This window comes from Cricetulus griseus (genome assembly GCF_003668045.3).
Source record: "Cricetulus griseus strain 17A/GY chromosome 1 unlocalized genomic scaffold, alternate assembly CriGri-PICRH-1.0 chr1_1, whole genome shotgun sequence".
NCBI classification, from domain to species: Eukaryota; Metazoa; Chordata; class Mammalia; order Rodentia; family Cricetidae; genus Cricetulus; species Cricetulus griseus.
This window is the reverse complement of record NW_023276807.1, coordinates 67,464,848-67,487,624: the sequence shown is the minus strand read 5'-3', so window position 1 is coordinate 67,487,624 and position 22,777 is coordinate 67,464,848. Positions and strand designations below refer to the sequence as shown.

Here is a 22,777-nt window from a genome sequence, read left to right as displayed (position 1 = left end):
TAGCACGTTCTGACACCATGAAAGCTAGCCAGGATTTTGGATTTTTGTTGTTGTTGGTTGAGATTCCCCTATAGTCTCTTGATAGAACCTGATATTCACTATGTAACCCAGGGTAGCCTTGACATTGTGGCAGTCTTCTGCCTCTGCTTCCCATGTACTGGAATTATAAATGCGTGCCACCACTCCTCGCTACCTGTTTTGTTTTGTTTTTTTAAACCTTACTGCAAGCTCTGTTAATCTGTGGTCTCACTGTTTGAGACTGATGTCTCAAGATATGCTTCTTCTTGAGGAGTTCTGAACTGTGTTAGTGCCATCTTCCAGGGACTTTGGTCTCTTCATGTGCTTCTTGCATCACAGATGTTATTGTCTAAACTCACAACCATTCTTTTAGATTCTAAATAAAAACCAGCCTCATTTTTCCTCTGCATTCTCTTGCAGAGTATGGGGTAGGGAGGGAATAAGCTTGGGTAGATGGAATTTCTGGGGTGCCCTGCTTTGCTTTGTTAGAGTAAGCCAGGACCAGCCATCGCAGGTCCATCTTGGGCATGCATCATGGAAACATGTGACCTCTGTTTCCAAGTACAGTGGCTGGTTTGGGATTTTATAATTAGAGACATTCAGTGCAAACAGTGATTCATGGAAAGCAAGGCAGGTAAAATTCTGTTTCTCTATGAGCAACAAGACCTTCAGCAGGGTTCTGACCCTTCTTGGACTTCAATTTGGGATATCATCTGTATAGTAGAATTTTATTAATGTTTCCTGGTTTTCATAATTAATTTTTTTTCTGTAGTGTTTAAGGGTTGATGGTGAAATGACGATCTGTGACGTATTGCTAACATCATAATTAATTGTAAGCAATTCTAGTTCTGGTTAGCACTGTCTGGGGGCTCTTGCTCTGTCAAGTGAGTATATTGTGGGTGATTGAGCAGAGGGTGCACCTGATGAAGGAGAAGAATGTTGGACAGAGACCCACATTTTCTTGAGTTCTGGTTGGCCTTCATTGAGTGGCCCTGCACAGCTCTCCTCGTCTCTGTGCTGGGAGCTCTAGACCTAAACATGCACCTTGGCTCTGCAGCTTCATTTCCAAGATACAGCTTGTTATTGTTGCAGTTCCTGGTTTGGAATGTAAAAGATCAGTATTGATTTAGCAAACCACAGTAGTCAGTACTTTTTCATCTTCCCAACTTCTCATGAAGCTATAAATGACAGCGGTTCAGGACAGCCTAGAATAAGGAGAGTGAGCAGTTCACACTCTAGTGAGCAGTAGATCTTTTCCATGTGGGCAGCTTATGTTTGGTAGAAAACATCTGATAGTGTTTTCCAAAATGGTAGTAATTGCTGGGTGCCCTCTCAGGACTCTGAATCCTCAGAAGGGCTGATTAGAAACAGTCGAAGTTCCTGGAGCTTCCTAGCATGGCAGAAAACACAGTCTCCCTATCCTGAGTGCCCATCCCTGCTGACTGCTTAGTCTGGTTTCTTGGACCTGCCAGGACCTTCCTTGACATCCTGCTTTTAAATTGACTTAAATTGTTCTCTTTGTTCTGAGACACTGTGTAGTTAAAACTGGCCTCAAACTCACAGATCCTCCTACCTCACCCTCCCTGGTGCTGGAATTAGAGGCATACACTACTGTACCTGTCTTTGGACCTTTTTTTTTTTAATCTTAAGTTCATCAGTTTCTATCTCTTTCTGAATAAATGATGAGTCATGGGGATCTAGAGTAATTTTCTCCTCTTGCCTTTTTTCTGCTCTTCTAGTAGATTCTTGTTGTGTACCTGTTGTGTTCAGCCCCTTAGCAGCTGTGGGTACAGTGCATCACGCTCTGCCCTGTTGTTTGACTTTAGGGTTTCAGAAGAACATGTTTTGGGAAAGAAGAAACAGAAACCTAAGATACCTGTGAGGCTGGTACTCAACTGTCTGGGGATTAGAGCGATTGTGGGAAGTTTGCCAGTATGAGCTTCCTAATTCTTCTTTGTAGGAATCACCTGGGGATAAAGCCCATATGGTCTGACCCAGGATGACCTGTAGGCTGCATTCAAATGCATCCTGTGTCCCATGCTGACTGGGAACTTCCGACTGAACTTACTTGTACCTGAGTCTTTCCATGAGCTGTATAGTGTAAACCCTCACCACCACCACCACCCTCCACATGCTGGAGAAGTGCTAGAGAGAGTCTACTCTCACCAGGACCCCAGAGTCTGTCTGTCTCAGAGATCATTTGTTCCTCTGTCCAGATGTGGAAACTCAAGCTGTAGACTCTGTTACCTGAGTTCATGGCTGGTGATTGACAGAAGCAATCTTAGACTCCAGGCCCTCTGAGGGTTGGTGAGACTGTTTAAAAAGAAGTGCCGACCTTGCTCAAAGGAGTAACTGCCCCACATTCATGAGCCTGAACTGCTGAGTTGGCTTCCTAAGGGGCTGCATGAGATGCAGCCCAGGGCACTCCCACTGTGTGTGGCAGGAATGTTAAGGAGTGAGTTAGTCCAGAATACCATTGTGACCATCAAGTACAGGACTGGAGAGAGAGGGCTCTGAGCATTAGGGACCAGCCTCTGTGGAGCTGAGCTACATAGCAGAGGAGACCAAGCAGCTCTCGCACCCAGTCATCTGTCATTGGCCTCCTTGGTGATCACACATCTATATGTGGGCTTCTTTGGAAATCTCAGAGACATTTATGTCTGCATCAGCCCAGCAAGTTGGTGCTGTGCATTTTGGGAGGTCAGGTGAGTGCTCACTTGACTGTAGTAGGAAATTTTAGGAGCATCTCCCCACCTTTCCAGTTCCAGAAGAATGAAATTGTTACCCTAGGAATAGAGCAGGGATGGAGAGTCACAGGCTGCAAAGCATCCGAAGGGGAGCCATAGGAGGCTAGCTCTGTATAAAGCCTCTATTGGAGTCTGCCTTATGGCTCCACATGAGGCAGAGGCAAGAGGATCTCCTCTGTAGGCAAACCAGCTCTACAGAATGAGTGTCAGACAGCCAGGTCTACAGAGTGAGTTCCAGGACAACCAGAGCTACACAGAGAAGCCCTATCTCTAAAAACCAAACAAAAATGTCTATACACACCCTGGAGGGGACAGAGAAGTCATGTATATAAATGACCCATAGTCAGTCTTCCATAGTGTGTGTTCTGCACCCATGGATTCAACCAACTGCAAAATGAAGATATTTAGAAACAGATTATTTCTGTACTAAGTGTTCAACAGATTTATTTTTGTCATTAATCCTCTAATTAATACTATATGAGCATTTGCATATCATTTATATTGTATTAAGTCTTATAAGTCATCTAGAGATGATTTAAAGTCTACAGGAAGATGTAGATGTTACACATTCTTAATAGGAAGATTTGAGCTGGAGAGATGACTCAGTAGTTAAGAGCACTGGCTGCTTCTTTAGAGGACCAGGTTCAATTCTCAGCATCCACATTGCAGCTCATTACCTTCTGTAACTTCATTTTCAAGGGACCTGACATGCTCCGTGGGAATCAGGCATGAATGTGGTGCACTGACAAACATGCAGACAGAATACCCATACACATAAAAATAAATAAATACAACTTAAAAATAAAAGATTGGAGCATCGGAGGTATCTGGTGGGGGTAAGGGGGTTATAACCAATCTCCAGTGATACTATGAGATGATCATACCTGGTGTCTGTGTCTGAGTGTGTTACAGCCTGGGATGTGTGTTTATTATGCTTGGGTGTGTAGTCTCTGGGTTCCTTCCTGAAATATCAGTTCTCTGCTCCAAGGCTCCAGTTCAGAGATGGCCTGTTGTCCCTGGAATGTGTTTGAATCTGTGTGTTCTTTTCAAGGTGTGGAGGATATCTTTACAAGGACCTTGTTATATGACACTACTGATGATTGCCTTTGGCTTGTGGTGGGGACACCTCCTGCGGATCAGACCCACTCAGAGCGTCTTCATTTCCACCTGTTTGTCCTTATCAAGCACACCCCTGGTGTCCAGGTTCCTCATGGGCAGTGTCCGGGGTGATAAAGAAGGTAGGTAAGCAGCATGCTCTAAGTATGTGTGTAGCTAATGTCCGTGTGTGGCTCACCTGCCGACTCATGACTGGAGGCCTGTAAGGGGAAACTGTTAAGTCCTCCTTCACAGGGCTGTCCAGCTTTAATGGCTCCTCGGGTACATGTTCAACACTTCAAGGGACTGTCCTGCTGCGTTCAGTGCCTCCAGGCTTCCAGTTCTCTGCTGGGTTAAAAGGAACACCCATCATGTGTCGTGTGCTTAGCATCCTTAGAGAGCTGGAAAGGAGTCAGACCAAGATCAGAAGGCTGGACAGCACAGCTTGTGGAGGCTGTGGAGATGGCAGCTTGTCGAAGAGGCCAGTGTTACTGTTGGTTTGTTTAGTTATGGCAGTACTAGGAGCTAACACAACTGGTGAATTTTTCTGTAAAACCAGAGCGCTTTGGCAATGACGAAACTACCAGCTCTTGTTCTTGGCTTGGTTTGTTCTGTGTGTGTGAACTGTTGTCATCTCAGAGTCATTGCTTGGTGTGGTGAGACAAGCAGCAGTCACAAGTGGCCTTATCATCAAGCTCTGCGTCTTTGGCATAATTAACATTTTCACATACACTTGGTCATGGGGTGAAGGTAAAACACAAGGCCAAAATGTCATAGTAACGCCACATTGATTCCTTGAACACATCTGGAATAGAAGAGGAAATGTAAAAAGAAAACCAAGAAGACATGGCTAATTCCTCTAGTGAGATTGGAAGTGTTGTGCTGGTCACAGAAAGCAGTGTGGGACAGTGGGTGGACCCACCCCCCAGCCTCCTGAACTCTAAGCTGGGTGGAGCTCTGTAGTCCCGCCAGAACCGTCCCAAACACTCATAGTGTGACCTGGGGGTAAGGGGCTTCTCATTGGTGAAAGAGAAAACTGCACAACTCTACCAGACCCTGTGGGACTCATGGGATATGGGTCTAACACATCCTTGGGTGACTCACTTTGCTGTCATTACCTTAGTGGCTACATTTGTGGTTAAGGGATAGTGGCAGAGAGGTCCACTATCCCTGTGGATGACACCTGGGGTACAGGACTGGGGAACATAGGCTGAGAAAGTGGGGCAAGTGATGAAGTGTGAAGTAGTTTCTGGATGATGGCCTACACATGATAAATCTGCTTCTGGAAGAGACAGATGTCAGCCTCTGTCTGTGAGACCCTCCTTCACAGGAATGTTCACAGACCATAGAGGACACGATTTGTTGACTGAGAATGTAAACGAAGGTATAATGTCTGTGTAATTGGATCACATGCAGGAAGCTTAGAATAAACTACAAACATTTAGATGCCTGCAGATGAGATGGGGAAAATTGGCATGTGTGTAGGAGAAGCTACAGAAAATGGCTGGTGATTTTCCAGGCTCAGAGAAAGACAGGAAGCTTGGATTTAAAGTACATCTCTAAAACTGAATGGGAAAAAGGAAAAGTTTGCCTTAGCTGTGTCAAAATACATAAGCAGCATTTCCAGTCCAAGAACATCACAGCACTCAACTCAAGAGACAAGGCACTTGAAGAAATAGCATGTGTCTTCTCTGCACCATGAGTTCACGTCAGAAGGTGGAGAACCTGCAGCTGACTTGGAAAACAGGTCACAGATGCAGAAATTCGACTGAGGGAGGGGTGGAGGGTTTTCTAACATCCTTACATCCCACACTACAGGATAGCAACAGCAGAAGGTCCAGAGGGGACGGGGGAACACACCAGGAAAACAGTGAGGAACATGGGATTTACAGAGCTGGACTACTGGGGACTGCTTGGAAAGGAGGATGTTTTTGTTTCTTTTTAAAGGTCACAAAAGTCACACAAAAACTGCAGAAAAGGTCAAAGGACATGCTGCAATTGGTGCATGTGACAGGGAGGCTGATACACCAAGGGATTCGTAGACTCTGGCCAGAAGTTTATAATTTAATGTGTTCAAAAGGTGGTACACCTGTACTGTCAGGAGGTGTGATAGAGGAGGAGGGGCCCATGTCTGGGAATATAGCTACATTGGTAGAGTGCTTGCCTAGCATGCATGAGGTCTTGGGTTCAGTCCCCAGTACTGCATGAACCAGGCAGAGCTGATTGAGCCTGTAATCCCTGCAGGGAGAGGCAGGGGGATCAGAAATTCAAGGTCATTTTCAGCCACAGAGGCCAGCCTGAGCTAAAGATCTTATCTTCTTTTTTAAGTTTTAATCTAAAGTAGTAATAAAATATACAAGAAATTTGGGGATAAATCTTTCAAAAGGTGTATGTTACCATTGAGTGAGAAAAAAAATGCTGCAATATTACTGAAGATTTAATCAGGAAATTTGAGTTCATGGGGGGACAAAAAAGGTCTAATCTATAATATATTGTTTCTCCTTGAATTTATAAGCTCACAGCTATTCTAATAAAGAAATCTGCCAGTGTTTTCATGGGATTTGGCAAAAGGAACTTCAGATTCATTAGAGGCCAAGAGGCCAGGAATGGCCTTTGACGATTTGAGTGAGGAGAGGCTGGGGAGATGGTTCAGTGGATAAGAGCATGTGCTGTCCTAGCAGAGAACTGGGATTTGGTTCCCAGCACACATATAGCAGCTCACAGCCTTCTCTTTAGCTTTAATTCCAGGGGATCCAGTGACCTCTTCTGGCTTCTTAGGGCACATGGTGCAAATACAAACCACTCACACATGTAACAATAAGTCTTTCCGCCACAGCCACCCAAGCCCTGCCGCCACGTGGGCACTTATTGCCAGGCCGCCCGAGTTCAGCCAGCTACCACGTTAAGGTCCCAAGTAACACATAGAGACATATATTAGGTACAAATGCTGCTTGGCCAAAGACTAGGATTTCTTATATGTTAGCTCAGTCTTAATTATCATCCATAATCATATGGACTTATCTTATGGTAGACGAAGGCCTTGTGTCTTACCTTTCTGGTGGTTACATGGTGACTTCACAAAGAGGAAGAGTGAGAGAGAGCAACTTCCTTCTTGTCCTTGCTTATATGAGTCTGCCTGCTATGTCACTTCCTGCCTGTATCACAAGACTTCTTTTTATTACATTTCCCAGAATCCTCCTTGACTCCTAGTCCCACCTAACTTGCTGCCTCATTGGCCAAACAGTACTATATTCAACAATCAATAAGATAAACATACACAGAAGGACCTCCCCATCACACACACATAAAGTAAACATAATAAATAAATTTAAAAAAATACAGAGTGGGGCTGGAGAGATGGCTCAGAGGTTAAGAGCACTGGCTGCTCTTCCAGAGATCTGAGTTCAATTCCCAGCAACCACATGGTGGCTCATAACCATCCTTTAGGAGATCTGGTGCCCTCTTCTGATGTGCAGATATACATGGAAGCAGAATGTTGTATGCATAATTAATAAAAAATCTTTAAAAACAAAACAAAACATAATTTAAAAAAATACAGAGTGAAGGAACCCTCCAGGTAATAGGATTTTCCATGGCTGTGACAAGTTAGTAAATAGAGCCTGGCCACAAGCACCTGTAGGACTGAACAGGCAGCCCAGGTGCTGCAAGTTCATGGGAGGAACTAGGGTGTCACTGGTGAGAACAGCTGCCCTGCTGGAAAGAATAAAACCAGAGCCCTTATGCCACCTCTGGAAAAAGTGAGTTCTGCATGGGTGAACAGCAGCACATGAGGGCAGAGCTTAGAACTGCTGAAGGAAAGAGAGGGTTATCCCATGACCTTAAGGTACAATCCCGGTAAAAAACACCAACCCCCAAAGAAAACACCAATAGTCGTGAGCACAGTAAACTTAGTTTTCTTTTAAGACTTTAAAACAGAAGCTAGGCATGGTGGCTCACGCCTTTAATCCAGCAATTGAGAGGCAGAGGCAGGAAGATCTCTGTGTATTAGAGACCAGCCTAATCTACAGAGTGAGTTCCAGGACAGCTAGAGCTGTTATATAGAGAAACCCTACCTCAAAATAGATAGATAGATAGATAGATAGATAGATAGATAGATAGATAGATAGATGAGCATAGGCCAGAGAAAGACTCTGGCTCACTCCATAAAGTACAGGTTGTTTTAGTTACCCTCCTTGTTGCCATGGTATCAATAACCCTGACAAAAGCAACTCAGGCAAGGAAGGGTTTATCTTTGCTCATGGTTTCAGGGGTTCCAGTCACAGTAGCTAGTTGTGTCCACAGTAAGGAAGAGAGTGCAGTGGATGGGGCTGCTCAGTCCCCTTTGCCCTGTTTTCAGTGTAGGACCCAACCAGAGAAACACTTGTGCTCACATTTGGGGTCACATCCTGCCTCCACTTTATCAAGATACTCTTTCCCAGGCGTGCCAAGAGGCTAGCCTCATCTAAATAGTTTCCTGAGAGGTGTGCCTAGCAACTTGTTTCTCAGTGGCACTAGACCCTGTCAAGTTGACGATGTTAAACCACCACTGGGCTCAGAGCAAGAGCTTCTGCAAGTCCGTGTAAATAACTACCCATGGGAAAATCAGCAGAACACACCTTGTGGGAGAAGATACCCGCATGAATAATTACAAAGATTTCGTTTCTTGTGAGCACCCTAGAACACAATCTAATACCACCATGATGCTGTTTCTACTTTTGAGTGGAGGAGGAGATGCCCCTCTGCTCTTGTTTTATTTTGTTTTGAGATGTCATCTTAAAATGTAGCACAGGCTGCCCTCAGACTCTCAGTCTTCCTGCTTCAACCTCCCAAACATTGACATTAACCAGCATTGACGGAATGTTGAATCTCAAGAGCCACTGCACTCTCAGTGGAACAATAAGTGGATCCAGCCTCTTTGGAGAATGATTTCAAAACAGAAAATTCTCTTTATAATTCTATGCCCCAAAAAGGTCTTATAAAAGAATATTAAAGACAGCATTACTTTCAGTAACCAAAAGTATCTAATAACATAAGTATTTAGTAATAGAACAGACCATGCCATGGGTGGCATATTCACAGGAATACTATGAATCCAATCTGAGCTAATCTCAGGATTAGAGGAGAAACAGTGATGCAGAACCTGTGTTGCTACATTGTAAAGTTTGAAAGCATGAAGGTTTACACTAGCAGCCCAAAGAGACAATGATAAACCTGGTGTGGTGTGGGATGGCTCTTCAGAGAGGGGAGGGCTTATGACAACAGCAATAGCTTGGATGCTGGCAGCGGATGCCACTGTGCATCATGTGGCACTCTGCTTTTCCCTATCCGCAGGGTTTTGTAATTGCTTGTAAGAACAAAAGGTAACCACTAAGGTGGAAATGCAACCTATAGTTCTGCTTTACTGCTGTGTTTAGGAAGAGCCCCTTCCTGTGGCAGAACATGCCAGCCGAGGGGGAGGTGGAGGGGGAGGGGAAGGGAGGGGAGGGGAGGGGGTTGCTCTAGTGTCATGCAAAATGTAGAAACCTGTCACCAGAAGGGCTGAGTTTGGCTTGTTAGGGGCTGGAGGTAAGGACAGAGAGCCCATATTTCCATTATCCAAGCATGTCGCCTTGTTTGCCACAGTGTCTTCTGGTAATGACATTTTGCTATAATTATATGAATAGCAAGCCATAGAAACAAAGTATTTTGGTGATTTTCTGTATAAAATGTTATTTGGGCAATGGTGTGCACTTGTAGTTCCAGCTAACCTGGGAGACTGAGGCAGGAGGATTGCTTGAGCCTAAGAGCCAGGCTGGGCAATGTAGTGAAACTTACCTGCCCCCATCTGAAGCAAAACTAATAAAAATATTTTCTTTGAGAGCAAACAGTAATTTAACAGGTTTTAAACCTTTTGAAGTTTGTCTTGAGCTGGGTCTTGTTATAGTGCCCAGGATAGCACCAAACTCTTGTGCTAGGTCCTTCTGCTTCGGCCTTGCAGTAGTTAGGACTGCAAGTGTGCCCCACCTACTGCTCCAAGGAGATTTTAAAGTCATTTTTAATTAAATTATGAAGATTATTTGAATTATTTTGAAAATACGTCAGGTGATTTTTTTGCTTTTAATTTTACTGTTTTGTGTGTGTGTGTGTGTGTGTGTGTATGAACACATATGTGTGTGTACAAGCATGTGCGTGTGTGTGTGTGTGTGTGTGTGTGTGTGTGTGTGTGTGCACGTACATGTGCTGTGGCATGCTTGTTGAGCTCAGACGACAACTTTGTGGAGTTGGCTCCCGGTCTGCCTTGCCATGGGTTCTGGAGGTTGGATTTGGGTTGACAGGCAGGTATTTGGGTTGACAGGCAGGTGTGGCTTGCGTTTGCCCACTGAACAGTCGCAGTTGCCAGGGCCTGGGTTTTGACTGGGTACTTGGAGTCGCTGAGCCTTTGTTCTGAGCAGCTGTCTCACCAGCAGGTGACATTGACTACAGCACAGTGCTGCTGGGCATGCTGGTGATGCAGGATGTGCAGCTGGGGCTCTTCATTGCTGTCATGCCAACACTTATCCAGGCAGGAGCAAGCACATCTTCCAGGTAAGTGTCTGTGCACTGTGTTTGCTTGTCTAACGCAGAGTCATTTGTTTATAAAAATGCTATACAAGGCCTGGCAGTGATGGCCCATGCCTTTAATCCCAGCACTCGGGAGGCAGGGGCAGACAGAGCTCTGATCTCTGAGTTTGAGGCCAGCCTAGTCTACTGAGGGAGTTCCTGGACAGCCAGGGCAACATAGAGAAACCCTGTCTTGAAAAGCCAAAAATAAACAAACAAACAAACAAGCAAACAAATAAATAAAGTAAAAAAGGTATTGCTACACCAAACCTTCCCTAACGTGGCCCTAACTCATGTCCATACGTCTCTGAGCATAGGCTGTGGTGACACCAACAAACAGATTCTGGCTTTGCTGTATACTAACTCCTGGACTGGAATATTACACAACTTCACTGCTGTCCACTGTGACTGTGGAGGCGGTGGTAGCTCATCTGTTCTAAGGCAATTCATGGGCTTAAGTGTGTCAATATGTGCACATGCCAAGGATAGCCTCTGGAAAGCAGTGACACATGTATGTCTTTGCACTCGTGTGTTGTGCCCTGTGATGACGCATAAGGTGTTATGGTGGATGACATTGCCTGCCATCATTATCACTACGATGTCCTCTTATCCGTCTTTCCATTGTTTTCCCCAAACAGCCCAAACCTGCCTGTACTTGCTTAGTCCATATAGAAGGAAGAGTCAACTGGGGAAAATTAACTTGACCAAAAAGCCTTTGGTTATGTTACAATGTGTCCAGCTGGCTTCCAGGAACACCAGCCAGGATATAAGCACAGATGGAAAATATAGGGAGCCCTGCAGAATGAGAAGAGGAGGAGGAGGAGGAGTAGGAGTAGGAGGAGGAGGAGGAGGAGGAGGAGGAGGAAGAGGAGGAGAGGAGGAGGAGGAGGAAGAGGAGGAGGAGGAGGAAGAGGAGGAGGAGGAGGAGGAGGAAGAGGAGGAGGAGGAGGAGGTCATCGTCATTGTCTTCATGTTTGTGGAGCAAATACTCTTGCCTACTGGTCTTCCCCAGTCCCAGTAGAAACTCTTTTCATCCTGAAAAACTTTTTACTACAAAGCAGAGATCCCAAAATGATCCACCTTTGAGTCACATGACTTCATTTTCTAAATTAATGTAATATATAGATTTTATTTTAACATTTAAAAATAAAAATGTATATGATTCAGTCATTTATTTTGTAACATGTTAAAGAAAGAAAAATATTTTACGATTATTTATAGACTTTAAAGAAATATACTTGGAGGTGAAATGCCATCTCTTTCTTTCCTAGCATTGTCATGGAAGTACTGCGGATACTGTTTCTGATTGGACAAATTCTCTTTTCGCTAGCTGCTGTTTTTCTCCTCTGTCTGATCATAAAGACTTATCTCATAGGACCATATCACCGAAAGCTGCGTGTGGAAAGCAAAGGCAGCAAAGAAATCCTTATCCTTGGATTATCCGCTTTCATCTTCCTGATGTTGACGGTAATCCTCAAATACCTGTGATTTATATGGCCCTGTGTGCAGTTTGTCTCACTGAAGCCTGGGATAACCTCACCCTCTCACCTGGGAAGTGACTGAAACATTAAAGTTAGGAGTGTTTATTTCATACAGTTTATCCCACCATGGCTGAGCCTATTCGATCATTGCCAAGCACTCTGTGAAAATACGATTTGTGAGTGCTGCATGTTTCTGTTTGCTTTTCGAGACTGTGTTTGCATTTTTAAAAACAGATGTGTGTTCATGAAAAGGCACATAAGTATATTACTGTCTTAACCTTCATGCAGCTTTGCAGTCAAAATAGCAGATCAAATTTCAAACCACTTTTTATGCTTTCTGGTGGGGATGAGCAATGCTGTGACTTCTCTTGCCATATAGAATACCTTTAAAACAGATCCATGTATGTATTTCAAAGAGAGCAAAGGGGGGGCATAAGAGGGCTTAGGGGAAGGAAAGGGAGGGGAAATGATATAATCTTAAAAAATAAAAGAAATAAAAACAAATATAAATAAAAATAAAATAAACCAGATTTGTGTTAGAAAGTAGACTTTTCATGAGAGAGTGAGGGCTGGGGAAGGCCCAGAGACATCCCTAAATAGTTTAAATAATAACAGCAGCATTGCTACACACCTCCACTGTACTGTTCAGCAGCTGTGCCATTCAGCATTGATCCCAGGAAAATGAAGGTGTATGTTCACTCAGAAACTCATGGATGTCCATAGTACTCTGGATTATGATAGTCAAATCCAGTGCAATTGTCCCTCAGGGTGAATGGTTAGAAACTGTGCTATATCGGGCTGGGGAGACAGTTCTGTTATTAAAGTGTTTGCCTTGAAAGTACCAGGCCCTGAGCTTGGATCCCCTGCACACATTCAAAAAGCCAGGCAGCAACAATTCCTGTAACCCATGAGTGAAGGTGCAGTGGGGCAGAAACAGCATCCCTGGAGCTTGATTGTCATGCAGTCTAGCTGAATAGGTAAGCTTGAACTTCAGTGACACAGCCTGTCTCCAAAAGTAAATATATAAAACATAAAAGGGAAAAAGAGTGAGATTGAATAAGGCACCTGATGTTAACCTCTGACCTCCATAAGTGCACACGTACACACATCAACATACAATAAATAAATAAGTAAATAAATAGAAATTATGTTATATCCATAGCAGGTAGTGCTGCCCTACAGTAAAACTGCTGGTCCAAACAAAGCCCAGGCAGCCGTGCAGAGTGAAAGCCGTTCTTCAAAGGCTGTGTGTGGCTGAGTGAATCCATGTGTGTAGTACTTATTAAGTAGCAATTTTAGAAAATGAGGAAGGAAGTGAGCGCTAGGGGTTGGGAAAGGCTGGCAGGTAGCCTAGCCAAGCCACCGAGTTAGACAGGACGCTGTCCTGGGAACCTAAGTGTTGCCCTTCAAACTGTATCTGTCTTGAGAGGAAAGGCTTCAGAGTTTTGAAGAGTAAGTCAGCAACCTCTTTCTTTACGTGTGGTGTTATTTTATAACTTTGGAGAAGCCCAGTTTTTGCTTCTGCTTGTGATGACTGTAATTATTTCAAAAATGTTCCTTCTATAAGAATCTCCCCTGCTTTATCCTTTCCAGAGTATTTTGTTTTTGAAAGTAACAGCAGTAAGGTCGTCTTGTCTGTGGAGTCCTTGTTGCCTTCCCCAGGAACATAGCATCCAGAGTGACTCTTCATGGGCACTTGGTTTTCCCCTCTGTTCACTCAACAGTGTTTGTTGGGCACCTGCTGTTAGGTTCTAGACATGACAGGAAGTGCTGGCCTTTTGCACTTCAGATGTTTGTAGAGTGCTCGCTGCTGCTGCTGCTCCCGTTAGGCGTGGTGTGAGAAAGCGGCTGTTAGTTGTCCCCATGGTTTTGCTCCCAGATTTAATTTCTAAGGGGATAGAATTGCTGGGCTTGGGGTGTACATCTGGTTATCTTCACTGCTGCTCCGGTTAGCCCAAAGCCTGATCTGTGACACTGAGATCGATGGGACCCAGGTTCGTCCACACCCTCCCACATTTGTTGTCTGTCTTTAGTCTTAGCTCTTCTGTTTTGTGTGTTTTCGTATACACATATGCAGTGGGTTCTGATCCACATTTCCTTGGGGCTGTTGGAGTCAGCTGTCCTTTTCAGTGATAACAAGATACATGGAATCCGCTCTGGGCTGCACCTTAATATGGTCTGGTTATTTCTCTATGGGACTGGTAATTTTCTTTTTCATGTGTAGGATTTAAAAGATATTTTTGGTAAGTTTTTGTCTCATTAAATAAGCAGCTATGAAATTATTTAACATAACCTTCATGTTTAAGCATCATACTGTGTGATTTGGCGGTTCCCAGTGTGCTAACACTGCTGTGCCATTATTACACTGACAAGTGGCAGAACATCCCATTACTCTCCCCTCTCCACCCCATCCCCGTAAGCTCTGGTCTCTTGTCCATCAGTGTGGATGTCGCTGCTTCCCCATCCCCGTAAGCGCTGGTCTCTTGTCTGTCACTGTGGACTTGCTGCTGCTGCTTGGCATTTTTTTTTAATCTAAATTTGATCAGACACCACATGGCAAATATCATCTGGCTTCTTCCAGCCTGATGCCTTCAGGTCCACATGTAGAATTGCCAGCACTTATGTCCATATGGTTGCATAGTGTTCTGTGTCACATCCATTCTTCCTAATGTCTTTCTGGCCCTGGCTTGCTCTTAATGGCAATTTTTAATAAACTGAGGTTCTTAGTTTCAATATAACCCAATAAGCAAGTGTTTTCTCTATGGTTAGCACCTGCCATATTCTGTATAGATATTTGCTACTCTGGGTCCATGAAGATGTTCTGTGATATCTTCTGCAAGTATCCTTGCTCCTCTTTTCTCATTTAGATCTGCAGTCCACCTGGGGTGTGAGTTCCATCCTTGGTGTGAGGTTTCTCACATGTATAAAAGAGCCTTTGCCCATTGCTTTGTAGGGTAGTGTTGTCAGAATCCAAATAGCTGTGTTGTGTATTTGTATGTACATGTGTTTAAATTCATTCTCGTACCTGTTGTGTGAGGTATATGTACACTTGTGTGCTTTTGTAAATACAAGTGGATAGCGTGTGTGTGTGTGTGTGTGTGTGTGTGTGTGTGTGTGTGTGTGTGTCTAGTGGGTTGATATGTATACGTGTCTGTTTGTGTGGGGAGGTGCTTATGTATGGGTGGGGTGTTATTTTGATTTGCAGCTGCTTTGCCTCTTAATCCATGCCTGCTCTCACGCTGTGTTGTAGCCTGACATCCAGTAGCATCCTGGCCCAAATTTGGTTCTGTGTCAGGATCATCATAGTTTTACTTGTGATTTCTTCAACTTCATGATTCCTGCATGCATAAGTCTCACAGGCATTCCTAAGTGTGTCGATAAGTGGAGGGGGTATTGACACCTTCCTGGTGCAGAGTGTCTGCATCCTCACTGTTGAGTCCTTGTGGCACCTTAGTGGCATCTTGTGTTAGATATGAAAGTCCTACCATTTTGTGACATCTGTGTCTTGATATTTGATGTTGTTTTTTATGTCATTGTAAGAGGTACTTCTTTTTAAAATGTTTTATATTGGATTGTTGCTATTTTCTATAATTTCAAAATACCTTTGCAGCTGTTTTGTTGGTGACCTTCCAGAAGCCAGTCTTGAGCTCTGTGCATAACAGGGCAAGAGTTAGAGAACAGATCTATGATGACCATCTGTTCCATCTGACCTGGTTTGCTAGTTTATGTTTCTCATCCTCTCTGTAATGGTGGAGCTTTCTCTGTACCCTGTCAGTATAGTTTCCTGCTGGCGATTGTCTGTCCTCTCTGTGAGGATTGAGGTCAGTAACAGTCTTAGTGCTGAAGTCTGGCTCTCATGCAGATAAAAGCATGTATTACAGTTATTCAAAGAAAAGGTTGAAGGGGCTGGAGAGATGGCTTAGCAGTTAAGAGCACTGGCTGCTCTTCCAAAGGACCAAGAGTCAATTCCTAGCACCCACATGGCAGCTCACAGCTCTCTGTAACAGTTCTAGGGGATCCAACACCCTCACACAGACATACATTCGGACAAAACACCAATGCATATAGTATTTTTTAAAAAATTAAGAACTAAAATAAAGGTTGGAAAATATCCTCATTTTAAAATAGTACAGTTGCCAGGTGTTGGTGGTGAACACCTTTAATCCCAGCACTTGGGAGGCAGAAGCAGGTTGATTTTTGAGTTCTAGGCCAGCCTGGTTTACAGAGCAAGTTCCAAGACAGCTAGAACTGCTACACAGAGAAACCCTGTCTTGAAAAACAAAAAAAACAAAAAAAAAAAAACAAAAAAAAAGAAATTAATTTTTTTTCTCTCCTCAACCAGTGTTAGTCTGTTGTGTACAATCTCTCTGGCCATTCATGGGTGCTCCTGGGGCTGCATATATGAACATGCATCTGTGGGGTGGTGCGTTCCTGAGTGAAGCTGATTCCTCATCCTCAGGTCACAGAGCTGTTGGACGTCTCTATGGAGCTTGGCTGCTTCCTGGCTGGAGCACTGATCTCTTCCCAAGGGCACGTTGTCACAGAGGAGATCATGGCTTACATCGAGCCTATCCGTGACTTCCTGGCCATTATCTTCTTCGCATCCATAGGTACTCCTCTCAACACTGCAATTCCTTTGATAAGTGTGTGAGATTCGTCTGTTATGTCTGTGTATAAATATGCTTATTTTAAAAAGGGAAAATGGGCAAAAAAAGTCAAGAATTAACTGGTTGCTTGTCAGGTTTCATGAGTTCAAAGGTGAGAATGTGTGTAGCCATTTAAAGCGAACTTCAGGGGCCTAAACTTGATCCTAAGGATGCTGTGCAACTGTGGGAATACAATGGGCTCTGATGCTGGAGCCTGAGCAGCAGATGGAGGACACCTAAAGCATCCTGCTCTGCTGTGGTCTGTATATTGAGTGTAGTCCCTCAAGATGAGGAAAGCCAGTCCTGAGATTTACATAGAAATACAAAAGGCTGTACTCAGCTCTGTCTGTCTTGAAGGAGAGGTTCACAGTGGGGTGGCCCAGCAGCCATAAGGGGGCTGCAATGGGACTTTTTTTTTTTTTTTGGTTTTACGAGAGGGTTTCTCTGTGGCTTTGGAGGCTGTCCTGGAACTAGCTCTTGTAGACCAGGCTGGTTTCGAACTCACAGAGATCTGCCTGCCTCTGCCTCCCAGGTACTGGGATTAAAGGTGTGTGCCACCATTGCCCAGAGCAATGAGACTGTTTTACACTGTCTTAGTGCTCTAGGTAGGTTTTTGGGCACAAGACATCAGCCAAGTGCAGGATGACCGACAGAGAACTGGACCCATCTCTCGACTCTCATCAATACTCCAGCTTCACCCTGTGATACCCACTGAGCTTGCTGACAGCTGTCTAGTTCTGACTCTCTGGACTTCTGTTCTTACTCGATGGTCTGTTTTCGTTGAGGCAGGCTCCAAGATTTATCTGATGCATTTTTACTCAATGGTCTGTCTTCATTGAGGCAGGCTCCAAGATTTATCTGATGCATTTTTACTCAATGGTCTGTCTTCATTGAGGCAGGCTCCAAGATTTATCTGATGCATTTTTACTCAATGGTCTGTCTTCATTGAGGCAGGCTCTAAGATTTATCTGATGCATTTTTACTCAATGGTCTGTCTTCATTGAGGCAGGCTCTTAAGATTTATCTGATGCATTTCCATATTTCCCAGCTCACCTGGCTCACGTATGCTCCCCTCCATATCTTGGCATCTGGAGTCATTGAGTATCCATATTTTGTTTGTTTGTTTGAGACTGGGTCTCTTTATGTAGCCCTGGTGGTCCTGGAACTCAATCTGTAGACCAGACTGGCCTCAAACTCAAGGAGGTATTTCCTGCCTCTGTCTCTTGAGTGCTAGGATTAAAGACTACAAGTAAAAGTGAGTATCTAAATTTTGGGGTAGTTCTTTTTTTTAAGATTTGCTTTATTTTTATTTATGTGTATGTGTCTTGTGGGTATCTGCACATAAGTGAAGGGCTCATGAGGCCCGAGATGTCAGATACTCCCAGAGCTGGCATTGGTTGTGAGCCACCCAATGTAGGTGCTGGGAACCAAACTCAGGTCCTCTTCAAGAGCAGTTTCGTGCTCTTGACTGCTGAGCCATCTCTCTAGCCCCTAAGTATGTCTGTTTAAACCTGGATTTCTGCCAGGTGGTTATTTGAACAGAAACATCTGCTTCCTGATTTTCAGATCAGGGTAACAATTCCACATGTGTTGGCTTTGATTCTTTATGCTAAGTATATCAGGGACATTCAGGTTTAGTTCTGAAGAAACTTGCATACAGCCATCCATTTAATATCTGATCACTGGGTCATCTTTTCGTTCAGGGCTCTAGTCACATAAATGACATGCTCTCCACTCAGAAGACACTTAAACCTTGAGTGAGGCAGGAGCATAGCTGCAGGTGCTTGTTAGCAAGTCTAGAAACAGTTGTTCTAGACAGTGACAGCAGCAATCACAGGACATTGCCAGCAAGCTGCATCTGAGAGGAGACTGCCTTGGAGGGCATGAGGAACAAGGAGCAGTTCCCATAGTGAGGAAGGGCTTTCTGTACTGAAGGAAGACACCAGGCTGATGGGGAGAGTAAGAGCTGTTGTGGGGCTGGAGGCTTCGTGACCCGGGGTTCTGTGAGCTGCAGAGTGGAGATGTAGCCCCAGATTTCATAGCCCATGTTCTGACCAGTGACAAGAGTTAGTCCTTGTCCCAACTTAGACTGTCCCCTGTTTTATAAATGAAGCCACACTTTTCACTTCTATTATATCAGTGGTTAGCTTTGGATGTTATTACTAAAGACCCCAGACCAGGTCCCTCAAACAACAGATACTTCTCTCATGCCTCAAAGTTTCTTTAATAGAAAGAAACTGCCTATGGACTCCATCTTACTAGACACAGTCCTTCCAGATGGGGCTCACCCCTATGTCGTCACACCTTGGTGACCTCTTGTAGACTCTAGCCCCCATAGCCCCTGTGGAGAGAGTTTCAGCCCAAGTTTGTAGAGCATAGTTATATGCATAGTATGCTGCAGTAGCAGAGCTTGGTCTGGTCCTGTGGTGGTGTCGGTGCCTCTGGAGAAGGGAGGCTGCTGCCTGGCACTGCCTGCCATCCACATGTGGTTCTATGAGCAATGCGCCCACTTGGTCCAGTTTTGAGTTTCTCACCCCTCTAAATTGGGATTAAGAATATTCCGTGGGCAGGGCCTAGTAGTTGGTCATTACACACCTAATGGGATCTGGCTTGGGGGAATCTTGCAGACCTTACACCCATGGCCTGGGCATCAGCATAATGGCCATGAGGCTGACCATGTACTTCACATGGCATATTTCATCTACCTGCCTCTCAAGCCCATACTTACAGTTGAGGAAGGAAGTACTCTGAGACCAAGAGACTGGGTGGGACAGTGGCAGGGCCTTCATAGTTTGCCTTACACTGCCAAGCATGTGAGGTTCACCATGAGAGCAGCTAAAGCAGCTTCACAGCTGGTGGCTCATTTGCTCTCCTGTCACTGATGGCTTGTGGCAAAGTTGTTGAGATGCAGATTTTCTGTCTCACTTTTGTCATGTTCTCACCGCTGGCTTCAGTGGATTCTGTTTCCCAGATGTTCCTTCACACGCTTCTGGGCAAGGTGATGCCATCCACAGAGCCTAAGGGCTCTGGGTAGGCATTTTCAGCTTACAGCACAGGTGCGGGAACCCCCATTGTGGATGGGCTAAATGAATGGCATCATTCCAGGAGAGCTGCCATAATTAGGGTAGGATGGAGAGTATTTCCTGGGAGGAAGGGGGTTTCCTGGGAAAGCCTAGGGATGGGAGAGGTCAGACCAATGCCTGGCTTAGGGCATTCCATCAGACAGATACGGGTCAATTGGGAGTTGTCCACAGCTGAGTCGACCTCTTGTTTGTTGGAAAAGAGATCTTCCTGGGTGGCCTGCAGGTGGGAATCTAGGAAGACAGAGGGCTTAGGTGCCTCAGTGTGTAGGTTTGTTCCTGTCCCATGAGGGCTGGGGCTGGGGACTCTGTACCACTGTGGTTGTTGTGGGGCAAGATGAGTATTACTGTACCACACATTGCTCCTGAACTTAGTTGTATCTACATAAACGGCCATGACACCAAAAATATCTAAACTATGGCATTATCAAGGAAGTGTGCATGGGCTGGTGGTATAGGTCTTGGATGTCCAGGGCTGGGCAGCCTGTAGGACTTATAACCAGCTAGCAAATGAGGAGACTCCAGGGGCCTGTCATGGGCCTAATGGGCCTTGAGGACCATTCAGGAATGTGGTTGGAAGAGGGAGGGGTCCAGTGATAGGTTAAGGCAGCAGTCTGACTTCCAGGCATGAGCTCTGACAAAAGATCCCTAAAGGGGAGTTACACCAGATGGAGCCAGGAGTTGGGGAGAGAGCCCCAGAAGGGCCTGGGATGCCCAGCTGGAGAGGCTGGAGGGTCACGTAGATATATACCAGAGTCTGAACCAGTTTGGGGAAGCATCTCCATGTCTTAGGAAGAGGAAGCTGTCTAGGAAAGAAAGGGAGCATTCTTACATTCATGTTTGTGAGTAAAACAAAAGCATGGTCTATAGGAGCTGAGGCTGTGGAGTCTACTGAGTGGCTGGCTCTGAGGCCAAGAGCCTCTGATGGGAAAGGAGGTCTCCAGTTACTGGTGTTTTCCTGAGAAGATGACAAAGCTTTGAGTGGGCAGATATGCTTCCACCTGTAGCCATCTGTCCCTTTCCAGAGGGACAGAGGACAGTGAGAAGTACCTAGGGTGAGGCATGCCCATGGTTTCTTCCTTGTGTGAGCCAAGAGAGAAATGACAAAGACTGCATGGAGATGTGGAGCCTTTCCCGATGTTTCCTGTGGCTGCCGTGCACACACAAGCTGTGTGTACCCTAGTCCCCAGTCTACAAGGAGTGCTGGATCCTGTGCCTACCTGGGCATTTTGCTGCATTCTCTGCAGGTATGCCCTGATGGAGGAGGGCTGCTGTACCTCTTTCTTTCCCTAAAAGAGGGAGAGGGTTTTGCCAAAGCACTCAGAAGGACTTGGGTTTTAGGTTAATTCTTCTGTAAGAGCAAGTTTAATTAGTGTGGTGGAGTTATAGATATGCCATTGGAAGATGTCTCTGTCTCCCACAGGGCTTCATGTGTTCCCCACCTTTGTGATCTACGAGTTGACTGTGCTGGTATTCCTCACCCTGTCTGTGGTCGTCATGAAGGTATGAGGCTGTCTCTGAGCACTCAGAGCTGGTCAAGTCCACACTGCTGTGGACTTATTATTTGTTACTTATTACACAGCAGAACATTCCCCATTGGCCCTCATTTCCAGCAGCCACTGCATAAATCCTGCAGAGCCCCAATGACACCCGTGTCTCCAAGTGCCACTGTGCACAGATGGTTCCCATCCATGCCCTTGGCAGACCCAAGGGAGGCAGGTCTGGGCCAGTGGTTTGGATGCTATGCTAGGATGATGTGTTGTTTCAGAACTGAGGTGTTGTGAAGTAGCAGAAGTTAGGTGACAAGCATCTTTTTGGGTCTGCAGGCTTGTTGTAGATAAGTCTGAGGGGCTGCCAGTGCCTTCTTCCTGATGGAGATGTGTTTCAGCATACAGGAAATCCAGTGGGCACTTCCAAATGTCCATCCTCATGGGCACAAATTACTGTGTGACCTGCACTGGTGCCTAAGTCACAGTGTGGCTGCCTATTTAGCAGTATCTGGTGAGTCGCTAGTCCTGAGCTTCCTGGCAGCTCCAGGCTGTTCACCAGAGAACATCTCATGTATGGAATGAACCTGTCTTGAACACTTAATATTTAATGCTATTGATTCAATCTGATGGGGGAACTCTTATTTTCTGTCAATGAATCTAAACCTTTCATTTTGCCTTCTAGTTCTATGTGGATTTAAGATAGTTTCTATTTATTTGGTGCCTTCTGGCTATTTGACATGCTGCTACTTTCCTTCTTGATTCATGAAGCAATGGCTGCCACTGATGTTTTCCATCGAGGTTCTGTATTATGAGAGTAATTTTGTTTGGCCTTTGGTCATGAGTAGTGACGTGATAAACTCTTCTTCTTACAGTTTGTATTGGCAGTGTTGGTCTTGTCTCTCATCCTGCCAAGGAGCAGCCAGTACATCAAGTGGATTGTATCAGCGGGCCTGGCACAGGTCAGCGAGTTCTCCTTTGTTCTGGGGAGTCGAGCACGGAGAGCGGGCATCATCTCGAGAGAGGTGAGAGTCTATAATTTAACAGGCATGATAGCCCTGTGGAACACATAGAATGCTTCAGTGCAAGCATTTCTGGCAAAGAGTGAACACTGTCGCTGACTCGCACTGTGCCTGACTTGGGAGTCCAGGCACACCAGGCCTCGGGGACAGCAGCATGTTTTCAGTGGGCATTGAGCTGGCCTGGAAGGAAGCCTTTGATGGGAGTCATGGAAGCTGGACCTGGCTGCTTCCTTTTCATTTAAGGTCTTTAATTTCTTAGATGCAAATAGCCAGTTAATCCTTCTGTTGTCTTTTATGCTTCATCTTAACCAAAAAGGCCAAGAAGCAATGCCGTTGCCTTTCACAGCAATAATTAACAGGCTGAGGAGAAATAAAAGGTGGGCTATTATCTTGAACCTACAGTAGAAGTCCCCAGTGAAGCACAGGGAAGCCTGCGGAGCATGTCCTGTTCAGTGGTGGTCTCTCTGTGTGAGCAGTGTGAGGAGGTGGCGGTGTGAGGGACATGGTAAGGGCACAGTAGAGGCCTTCCTGATGAGTGAATGAGGCATCTCTGAACCCGATGCACAGCTGCGTCATGGGGAAAGCCTGGATCCAGTTTGAGTCCCACTGACTTGTGTGGGAC

The 22,777-nt window shown here is 45.1% G+C and overlaps 1 protein-coding gene across 7 annotated transcripts in view; it reads left to right on the top strand.

The window, feature by feature from the left end:
- The window catches only part of Tmco3 (transmembrane and coiled-coil domains 3), a 38,046-nt gene that overhangs the window by 14,345 nt on the left and 924 nt on the right, over window positions 1-22,777 (top strand). For 3 of the 7 annotated variants that reach the window (XM_027387807.2, XM_027387809.2, XM_027387808.2), the window contains exons 8-13: window positions 3,817-4,003; window positions 10,304-10,424; window positions 11,711-11,906; window positions 16,380-16,530; window positions 21,070-21,149; window positions 22,009-22,158. In XM_027387807.2, coding sequence (XP_027243608.1) covers window positions 3,817-4,003; window positions 10,304-10,424; window positions 11,711-11,906; window positions 16,380-16,530; window positions 21,070-21,149; window positions 22,009-22,158 — 885 coding nt within the window. Of the gene's footprint in view, window positions 1-3,816; window positions 4,004-10,303; window positions 10,425-11,710; window positions 11,907-16,379; window positions 16,531-20,740; window positions 20,894-21,069; window positions 21,150-22,008; window positions 22,159-22,777 lie in introns of those variants that run through there. The other 4 variants (XR_003479615.2, XM_027387811.2, XM_035452292.1 and 1 more) reach the window with 4 other exon arrangements.